This window comes from Macrobrachium nipponense, chromosome 2, assembly GCF_015104395.2.
Source record: "Macrobrachium nipponense isolate FS-2020 chromosome 2, ASM1510439v2, whole genome shotgun sequence".
Taxonomy (NCBI): Eukaryota; Metazoa; Arthropoda; class Malacostraca; order Decapoda; family Palaemonidae; genus Macrobrachium; species Macrobrachium nipponense.
The window spans coordinates 115,386,569-115,397,923 of record NC_087201.1 but is presented as its reverse complement, the minus strand read 5'-3'; the positions used below and the strand labels follow the sequence as shown (position 1 = coordinate 115,397,923).

Sequence of the window (11,355 nt, the reverse complement as noted above, 5' to 3'; positions counted from 1 at the left end):
CTGCCTCTCAGGTGAACACGCCTGTGCGCGGAAACCAACGTCCTCGTCGGTAGAAACCCTACCTCTCTTCTGAGGAGGAAAGGCGTCATACGCGTCCTCTGACGAAAGCGGTGACATTGGACGTGAAGCGTCCTCAAAACGAAAAGTCCTTTTCAACGGACGCGAGTCTCTCCGAGCGCTCCACCCCTTGCGCGGGGAGGACGCTTCGGAGGACGAAAAGCAATCCTTCAGGACACGCGCTCGTGCGCGCTCCTTGGCAGCCTGGGACTTAGCAACAAGGCCTGCCGAAGGGACGCCAGATCGGTGGGGAGCCCCCGTAACCCTCTTGCGGCTTTCGACATACCCACTCCCTGAGTCCAGGGAGTCCGATGAGGATCGAGTCTAGGGAGTCCGATAGAGGTCTAGGCCTAGAGGCATTATGGGGCCGATCTGACGCCCCCTCCACAACACTAGGGGCACTAACACAAACTTTCACAGGGCCAGTTTCTAAGGCCAAAACTTTCGATTCAAGAGCGCGAATAGACTCAAGAATCAGAGAAAGGGTGTTACCTTCTCCAGACACAGCACTGGGGCCCGAAGGCAACAAAACAGGATTAGGTTGAGCAAAATCTACCGGTGTTAGAGGAGGAGAAATGTTACATTCCTTACCTTTCGTAGAACTGCTCTTGGAGAAAGACCTCCTGACTCTATCGCGCTCCAATTTACGTCGATAGGTCTCATACATCTTCCATTTATCATCAGACAAATCCTTGCATTCATTGCACCGATCATCAACCAAGCAAACATGCCCCCTGCATTCCATACAAACTGTGTGAGGATCAACTGAAGGTTTAAGCCTCACCTTACATTCACTCCTCACACACACTCTGAAACTTCCAGTACTTGATCCCGACATCATGTACACAGAAAAGCCAATCCAAAATCAAAAACCAATCCACTATGACGCGTGCCAATCCAACAATCCAGAAGTCGATACCAAAAGTCAATCCAGATAATTTAAAGCGAGATAAATAAAAAATCCTAGACGGAGGTACTGTAAACAGTTGTTTCCAGCACCGGCGACAGAAAAAATATGAACAGAAAATGGGAATGGTTCCTGATATCCGCCTCCCAGCGGCGGGAATGGGTACTACCACCTGGCCGCCCACTACGTGTGCCGCGAGTTTTGAAATTCTGTCGGACGTCAGAAATACAGCTATATATATATCTGACAGGTAAGTTTCATGAACAAAACATTCATTACGTAAGCAAGGCAAACCAACACCTTTTGACTAAATGTTGCCCCGCCCATCCACCAGACAGAAATGCCATCGGCTCTGAAACCCAGAGAGTCTATGAATGGCGGAACGATACATAGATGTGGGTGGGGTATCAGTGCTAGCGTAGTAATACTACTGTAGCAGTAGTGCCACAACAGTATAGCAGTGATATACATGAATTAAACTTTTAGACCAACTGCTGGGATCCTTGAGGATCATTTAGCACCTCTTACAACTACTCGAGAAATTAGTTTTTATAGCCAGAAGTTAAATTTTCTAATCCAACAATGCCCATGGTAGCCTTCAGTGTTATCCTGAATTATAACGAGGCAAAAGTGGGTGGAGCCTCATGAAGTCACCATTCTGACGATAATTATTGGTGAAGGTTTAAAGCCAATATACGGTACCGGCTATTTTTTTTCAGTAAATAGGTAGATAGCCAATAAATAAAAATTGCTTGACATTGGATATAGCAGTTATCAAATCAAGCTTGTCTACTATGTTTTTGGTAATTACCAACTATTCCCTACATCTTGTCAATCTGATTGTGACCTATAAAGTACTGTAATTTCTTTGGAAACTTATTTTGGGAGTTAACTAATAATCGAAGTGTTTTTGTATTTATTAACATATTTTGTTGGTTGGTTCATTATGACAATTGTCAGTGGGGAGGTTCCAGAGTTCATAAAGGTGTACGGTTTTGCTTGTATTTAAATTTGTATGTCATTGTTGCCAGAGGTTTAGCCTTCGTTACGTATAGCAATCATCCATCGAGAAAGAGGGAAGAAATGATGTCATAAGTTACGTAACGAGTGCGTTCGAAACCTTTTCTCTGAGTAAGTTGACCCGTCTTCAAAAGTCACTTTTACATTATAAGTACCAAATTTATTCGACCTACGTAGTGCAGAATACACTCAAAATTTATGTGTTGATATATGTATTCTGAATAAGCGTTATATCTATGAAATGCATAGATAAAAAGTTATTGCGAAAAAACAGTGTTACAGAGGCCCCGAATCTCATAGTAGGAGGAAGTTACTCTTTAAGCTCCCTAATGTTTTTTTTTTTTTTTTTTTTAATGAATACCAGACCTAAACCCTGGCAAGTCCTTGGTGAAAGCAATTTCACCGGAGGAAGAATCTTATCAGAACTGGATAGAACAACCCCTCCAACAAAGATTTCCTGAAATTTTTAATTTTTTTTAAATGCCAAACAAAATATGGTTAGGCTGTTTTTAAAAAGTAACCTTCACTTGAAGCCTTTAAACCAAGCAAATAATGTGGAATAACACATCACAGCTAGAGCAAGTTTTCTCAGAAATTGTAAATCAAAGAGAGCAAGAAAGAAAAACTCTGGCACAGGCACAACAATTAATCTTCATTCATGGTACTACTGATATCTGCATTTTCTATAAATTTTCAATTTATTACATGGTAGGCAAGCTAAATGATAAATAGATCTTTTATGTTTTATTTTGTAATTGCTTTCACTTTATTCAAAATCTGAATTCTGTATACTTTTGGTACTTAACTAGTTACTATCCATACCCCCCTTTGTATACTATTAACAAGTTCTCCTAACGTAAGTACCAAAGAAGTTAAAAAATAAAAATTGTTGAATGAATTTAACACTTTCTCTTTAGATTATACTGACAAAATACCCTGCTAATACTTGTATGTGGCCTGACACCAATCACAGGTATTAAGCATGGTGTGATGAACAGCAACCGAATAAAAAATAAAGCACACAAATAAAAATGAAGGACAAGGTTTCAAAATACTTTTCTTCCATATACCAGTCAAGTACAGATATTGTCTTATTTTTAGAATTGTAGAAAACTTAAAATCTTGCAATTTTTTAAATGCCTTAATACACCACATTAAGCCAATCAAAACAAAAAGCAATACCATATGCATTAAATAAATAATCCTTTTGTTCCCATATATTACATCATATTGAACAATAAATACGCAATATAGGATTATACCGCTTCTTTATTACAATGCAACCTACCTTAGAAGTTATCATACATCTTACATTTTGAAAACTCATTAAAATAATGCTTAGGTGGAGATATTTTGACATTAGAAATTAAATAAAAACTGGATCCAAGGCATAGACCCTTAGGTGTCTCATATACTTCAAATGTGAGGGTAAAATCCACTCTTATCAAAACATTCTTGAAACACCACAATATATGGAACTGAAACTCGCAATCTAGCATCACTCACTCGTTGAGTCTATTAAATTGAATGGAATAATTTCAATTCCTTTTCTTTTTAATCTTGTACTGTAATACCAAAGAAGTTTAATTCTTACATTACCTCCATTATCTGAAGATATAAAAAATTTTCCCATGTCTATTCAACAAATGAAAATTACACCTGCAATGCCAAACTTCTTAGGACAAAATATTAAAGATTATACTACTTTTCCAAATTCTGTAGTATTTTAAATCTATACCTGACTGTAAAATATACAATTATGATACACGTATAAATTTTCCTTTTATACATAGATTACATTTCATCAGATATTGTTAATTTATCAAATATGTCCAATACCTTCCTTAATTTTACTGTCAATGTTCTCACTTGTCAGTGTTAATTCTTTTACTGAAGTCTCTTCCATTTGTTCCTTCTCATTTCTGCTATCATCACAGGTTAATTCTACTTCACATCTTTTAGAACCATGAAAACCAAATTCAACTTCCATTTCACAGTTTTTGTTAAATTTGTCTGAACATGCCATCTCATATGCTTCCTTCCCAGCACTGCTTATTTTTATATTTTTCTCATTTACATTAGATTCTCTTTGTTCAGCAGAATCATTCTCTTCCTTTTTTTCAATTGAATCTTCTTGAATCATATACTGATGGGTGCAGTTTTGTCCAATGTTTTGAATGGGCTCTCCTTCACTTGTACTATCCTCCTCTCCCTCCAGGTCCAAATCATTCTCATTTTCAGCTTCTTCAATGTTCTCTAGCCCTGAGGCTATTCCCCTCACCATTAAGAACTTAGACACTGACGCTGGTTTCAGGGGATTTACTTTTATTTTGGCATCCCTCAGCCTTGGACGAGACAGTGTTTTCTTCTTTCCCCTCAGTAATGGTTGGGACTGGGATTTTAGGGGGAGCTGGGGTGAGGATTGTGGTTGTGGAACGAACTTCCCCAGTAGGGGGGAGTGTGGCAGTCTGAAAAAGAGAAAAATATTATGAGTCGTTTTTCTTATTTAGAAAAGCTTTAAATATATTAATTCAACAAATACAGTATTTTCTTTTTCTTACTCTTAAAAATTAAAAAAATTCGAGTGAAAACCATAACAAGAAATTGAAGGAAACACCAAGATATTTCCACATTTAAATGTGTGAACAGGTATACATCATACCTGGGCAGACATCAATTTACGTAACACTGAAATTCATGGGTGCTTGAGACAGTTTTAATAAAACCACCACCACAATAATACCCCAAAGAAATTGATAAGCATAAGACATCATTTTCTAGTGCTTCACATTTCATTTCATTCTTAAATCATAATCAATGAAATGATTTCAATGCTTTATAAAAATAACCGAGCAATACTAAACATTAAATGACGTGGTCATCACTTCACATAGAAATTTGAAAATGACAAAACATGACAAGCTCCTTCAAGAATGCTTGCAGCATTAACACTAAAAGTATCAAACATTTAAGCATAACATACAGACATGAACTCTTTGGAAGTATTTACAATATATAACACCAACAAAAACCTAAAACAACACCCTTCTGGTAGGAGGTACTTTACCACCATTAAAAAAAATTTGGTACAGATAGAAGATAGATAAAATTTATATTAAAGAATTAATAACGTACAGGCTGCATGAAAATGATTGCTAAATCTAAGATTCATGTCAGGTTCATCACTAATTACATAGTTGTCAGGATATACCCAACCCCTAGACAAACTATTGAAATTAATATAGTTCATCTGCAATTGTGCCAGACTTTACCATTTCTATCAATTATGGGAATATGTGTCACTCACCACAAAGAAAATCTCTACTCTATTATACATGCAAACATTAAATTGACATATAAAGTATTGTACAGTGAACTCTCTTTTAAACACTACAAAATCTTAGCCCATCCAGATCATGGTGAAAATTCGCATCAAAACTCATATTTTTAAAATAATAGCAAAATTTACTGTCTACCTTATTCTGTGGTGCACACCCATACACTTGAAATTTATTAGGACACATCAATATCATTAGGAATTTTGCACAAGTGAGAGAGGAAGCAAAACACACCCTTCAAGACAATACAAGATGTTAAATTGTTTCTTTTTTAATATACATCCATAAAACACATTCAGTAAGTATTGGTACATAGTTATCTTAGATTTCTTTAAAAGTATTTACAAAAGGTAAGGGAGAGGGCAGAATGTCTAACTTTTGCCATGAGTGATGAAGGAGCGGTGCACGCAAAATCTACAGAGTAGCAGGGAGCAACTTTGAGGTTAGCAGAGGACTGTGCAAGATGGCTGTGGTGAAAAATGTTCTTGCTGCGTGGCTCTGGTCTTCCACTAATCTCACACCTTCTAGTCACCTATATTATTCATCATATGTACTTTAAAATGCTTAGCTATTATATGGCTGGCATTTGAATCAAATAAGTCCATAAGGGGATGCAGCTATCCACGGCCCTAGGAATTAGAAGCAATTTCTAGGCCAATGATTGGAGAGGTTCTTACTGAAGCTTACCAGTGGGTGAAGAATGGTGCTGAAGCTTGGATACAGTTATACAAGCTATAAAAATATTTTAATTCAACTGCTGCCTGGTGAGACCTGAACAGATGACTCCAATAAGGTCCAGGTCCCCATGTATGTCCTTTCCCTTAATTTCATGGACTTTCTTGTTACTTTCAAATCCTCTGCCTGTCCACAGTTCTTCCTCCCTTTCATCATGTCCATATACTTTTAATATCTGAGATCTGCCTATTTTTTCAGCTGCTAGATATAATATTCATACCACATGGTGAAACAGGCCTGATGTATTATCTTATACAATCTTTGCTCTACTAACTGGATAATTTTATATCTATTTGATCCAGGCTGCAGCTACTCTTCTTATTGCCATCTCAATTTGATGCCAAAAAAAAACAAATGATGGAATTAGCATTTTGAAAGAAGAGCATCATATTATTAAGTATTCACTTTTGTCTTGTTCATATTCAATGTTTTCTTCTGCATTAGGCCAAGTGTTTATGGACTTGGCAACCTCTTCACCATCTACTGACATTCAAGGTTGCCTTCATCAGTCAAGTCACACCACAGCTTACTTTACTTCACTTACTGTACAGTATATCCTAATTTCCCAAAGTGGCAGTCTTGGTTGCTGACAACTTAATCCGTCTATCAAAAAGTGCTGAATCAGTAACTCCTTCCACACTTGAGCCATGCAAAGAATGGCAGCAAGATCAAATGCTTTCAACCCACTACCAGATGCCTTAAGGTGGGACTGGGCATTGTCATTTACTGCTATGCCCATTTTATATACTTCCAACACAAGTACATATTAATTAATTGGTTAATAAATTTGTGAGATGTTTCTTTCAAAATCCCATACTAAATGTAATTCAGAGTAAGTAACTAATACAAAAATACCCAAGCACCTTACACATTCAATTGTTTAGCCTATCCACAAGAAAATCACAGCAACAATTCAATAGTTAAGAGTTTTGGATGAAACAGATGATTCATGAAGTTACATATGCTATTTTAGACAGTTTACTATTGTGATCAGTGCTTCTTAAGGAAAAGCTCGGGCATCAGGGATTTAAATAAACATTTCTGGAACTGTCACCTGAGAGCTGGCAGCAGTAGTAGTTACCCAAAGTTTTTACTGCACCAACCAGTACTGTACTCAAATGTGTTCTAGCCATGAAATTGTAGTTCTATTCTTATATATTGGCAATGTCTTTCATCTTCAAAGATAAACAATACAAATAGAGAGTTTACTGTACTTTACAGATAGAGATAAAAATGCACAATGATAAACCACAGGACAGAATGTCAAAGTTTTTGGTTGTCCATAACTAAGCATTAGTAATAATATATAGCTACTACTAAAAAGTGACCTTACTGCTAAAAAACATATACATGTTATATACATAAAATTTTGCAATTTGCAACCTCTGTTACATGTAACAAGCCTGAGGATGCAGGAAACTGAGGAAAGACTAGAGACGCAGTTTTCCAACTTGAATATTACCATGAAAAATATCTCATGGTTAAATTTTAACTATTCCACCAATTACCATACTAATCTCTAAACAGCAAAATGTGGTGCAAAGAAAAATGGTATCTGCTTTCAACAAGTTATAAACCTTAGCTGCTTATGACCATGTCTTAGCAAGAGAAAAGCGAATGCTACAGAAGATTGCATCTAAGAGAATTTTTGATCAATGTAAAATCACCTGAAAACATTCCAATTGTATAGTGATACCATTGGGCCTTCTTAATACTCATGTCCATTTGGCTTTCAGGGTGAAATATGTTAACTGCTAATTCAGTATTTCCAAATACGTGGAGGTGTCACATAATCCTGTAAAGTTCCATAGAATGCTTTGAAAAATCTCTGCACTTATTCTCAATCAATCACAATTCTCCCATTTGGGCAGCTGTCTTCCTATAATGATTAACTTGTTTACTGAATCCTAATGTACACCATTTAACATGGTATATCTGCATAATTAGTATGCATAGAGCTGTACTGAAAACTCTTAAGCTACATAAACACAAGCAATATTAGCCAGCTGTATAACATTTTTTGGCTTTACAGTAAAGTGAGAAATTGTCTGCTAGCAGCACAGTGCTGTAACTATAATTCTGTACATAATTACAGGCCAGTACTTATTACAAGTATGTAGCTCTCACAAGGCTGGCCTAAACTTTGAACATCAAGTAGGATAATGCTAACTTTTATTTCACAGGCCATAGTTATTTACATTATTAAAACTTGCAAAGAGTGGGCCAATCTCTATTAATAGTACTTATTACCTACATACAATAACCTAACCCACAAGTTTAATCTCTTAGCTCTTAGAGGGCTGACTAAAATGGTTTCTTGAATATTCTCTATGGCTAGTTTCAAAATATAAAACAGTTGAAGATTTTCATAAAAGGGCTTTGATCCCAAAAACCCATTTGGAGGTTATGCTGCTTATGAGAACAGGATTATTATAATATTATTATATGAGTTACTTTAACCAGACCACTGAACTATTTTATGTAGCTCTTCACAGGGCTAGTCCAAATGGTTTGGTTTTATTTGAGATGAAGTTCAATCTTATTTTTTACATTAGAACCTTAAACATTTTTTATAACTGTTTTATTAAAGTGACGAAAAATCTGAGTTTAATGAAATTGTTTCCATTTTTGTTTGTATGGTGGTTTTACGTTGCATAGAACCAGTGGTTATTCAGCAACGGGACAAACGGCTTTATGTGACTTCCGAACCACGGCGAGAGTGAACTTCTATCACCAGAAATACAAATCTCTCACTCCTCAATGGAATGGCCGAGAATCGCGGGGTGAGAGGCAAACACCATACCAACCATGCCACCAAGGCGCTTTTTCCATTTTGACATTTTTTGTCCAATACATTTTGGACGTTCATAAAAAAAAGTAAACTGTTAGTGATACTCCAGTCTGTACACATAGGGATTGGATCCAAATATCCATGAGACGATGGGTCAAATGAGAGTAACTAATTCTAAGATAAGTCAGGAATTACTTGTGTGATACTTTTTTTTTTTTTTTTTTTTTTTTTTTTAAAGATAATTAATTCCATATTTGCACACTGGACCTGATCTGTTTTAATTTGGTATGGTCATGTTCCTTAACCTAAATGTTTTGAATCAATTTTGAAGGTTTTTGTAGCACTTTTAGTCGCTAAATTTACAAATTTGAGATGATACATCTTGACAATTTTAATGGCTGATTCAGGTTGCGAATACTTTGCTGAGAAAACAGAATCATTGTTAGGAAAAGAAAACTGGTGCATTTTGTATGGTGTGAGGCAGCAAATCCCATTTATGACAAGGATTTTGACCAATCTGAGTGTATTGCGGTGTGAGCCTTTATGTCATATATATTATGTTCATTATGTGGAACATCTTTAAAAGGTCAGCCAGTGATGACCTATTCCAAAAATAGGACAAAATGATTTTTTAGAATTCTTTTTTAATTAAACCAAAGTCCTAGTTTGAATATCACCAGTTTTGATTTGTTACAATAATTTTCATTATTCCAAAGTCTCTGGTTTAATAAAAAGAATGAATTTAAAAGACGACTAGCTCTGATCTAGTCCTAGTCACAACTTCAGATATGACAGCATCTCATAGATCAATTATGGTCACAATGTCTCTTTCACTGCATGTTGTAAAGTTATTTTTCAAGGTATGAAGTTAGTTTGGTGGCATTTGAAGTTTAATTTGTACTTGTACTTGTACTACATACATACATATATAACATATATATATATATACAGTGGTACCTCGACATACGAAAGGCTCAACTTACGAAAAACGCGAGATACGAAAGCAAATACGAAGATTTTTTTTTGCTCTACATACGAAAATTGTTCAAGATACAAAAGGTTGTTCTTGCAAAGGCCCAAGATTCGCTCGGACCACCAAAAACAATTTTAAAACTCGCGCCCCGCCAACTTAGTAGACTCGCCACCATCCTCCCACTCTCCCATTGGTTCCTGATGCTAGTCACTGCCATAAGATCCTGCTCTCCTATTGGTCAGCATCTTTCCCATGATCCCATCATGCATCTACGTAGCGGCATGCTTTTTCGGCCACTCGGCGGAATTCGTTCGTTCTATACGATTTCGTTTATTAACGTAAATTCTTTAGTGATTTCGTTGTAGTACTACTTTATAGTGTTGTGTGAGAACTTTACTACATAACTTAATTACGAGCAGTATATATGTAGTCATGGGTCCCGAGAAAGTTTAAGTAGGAAAGAAGAGGATGGTTTCTTTGGAGACAAAAATGGAGATAATAAAAAAGTATGAAGCTGGCATACGATTGAGTGTGATCGCCAAGGAATACGGCCGAAATCCGTCGACAATAGGCACCATCCTTAAGCAGAAGGATGCCATCAAAGCAGCTACACCTTCCAAGGGCGTCACTATTTTGTCTAGCAAGAGGAGCCACGTGCATGAGATGGAACGGCTGCTTCTTGTCTGGATAAAAGACAAAGAAATCGCTGGCGATATGATAACCGAGACGGCAATCTCCCACAAGGACAGCGCTATTTACGGTGATCTGATTGCCCAGGCTGAAGACGACGGAGGAGAAGGGACATCGACGCCAACCTCAGAGTTCAAGGCTTCTCATGGGTGGTTCAAAAAATTCCGTAAATGGACTGGCATCCATTCGGTGGTGCCGCATGGGGAGGCGGCCAGCTCGGACACGAAAGTGGCCGGAGCCTTTATTAAGAAGTTTGAAGAGATGACAATCAAGGAAGGCTACAGTTCTCAGCAAGTCTTCAACTGTCACGAGACTGGTCATTTTTGGAAAAAAAGCCTCGTCGCACGTACATCACGCAGGAAGAGAAGAAGCTACCCGGGCATAAGCCTATGAAAGACAGACTTACTCTCGCACTTTGTTCAAACACCAGTGGGGATTGCAAGGTGAAGCCCCTACTTGTCTATCGTTCGGAGACTCCTCAAGCCTTCAAGGCCCACAAAGTGCTAAAGGAGAAGCTTCCGGTGATGTGGAGGGCTAATGCGAAAGCCTGGGTAAAGAGACTTTTGTTCACGGAGTGGGTAAATCTGTGTTTCGGCCCGACAGTGAAGAAATTCTTGGAAGAGAAGCGCCTCCCTCTGAAATGTCTGCTCTTGTTGGACAATACCCCTGCTCACCCTCCTGGCCTCGAGGAAGATATCCTAGCGGAATATTAGTTTATCAAAGTTCTTTATCTTCCGCCTAACACCACCCCTCTCCTCCAGCCCATGGACCAGCAAGTGATATCGAACTTCAAGAAGCTGTATACGAAACATCTTTTCAAGAGATGTTTCGACATCACCGATAC

At 37.4% G+C, this 11,355-nt stretch overlaps 1 protein-coding gene across 5 annotated transcripts in view; it reads right to left on the bottom strand.

Annotated features, from left to right (window-relative positions):
• Nucleotides 1–2,713: 2,713 nt before the first annotated feature.
• LOC135220922 (tubulin monoglutamylase TTLL4-like) overlaps nt 2,714–11,355 on the bottom strand; it is a 111,102-nt gene continuing 102,460 nt past the window's right edge. For 4 of the 5 annotated variants that reach the window (XM_064258569.1, XM_064258568.1, XM_064258570.1 and 1 more), the window contains exon 16: nt 2,714–4,452. In XM_064258569.1, the coding sequence (XP_064114639.1) occupies nt 3,807–4,452 (646 nt within the window). In that variant the 3' untranslated portion in view covers nt 2,714–3,806. The remainder of the gene's footprint in view (nt 4,453–11,355) is intronic. The other variant, XM_064258572.1, reaches the window with a different exon arrangement.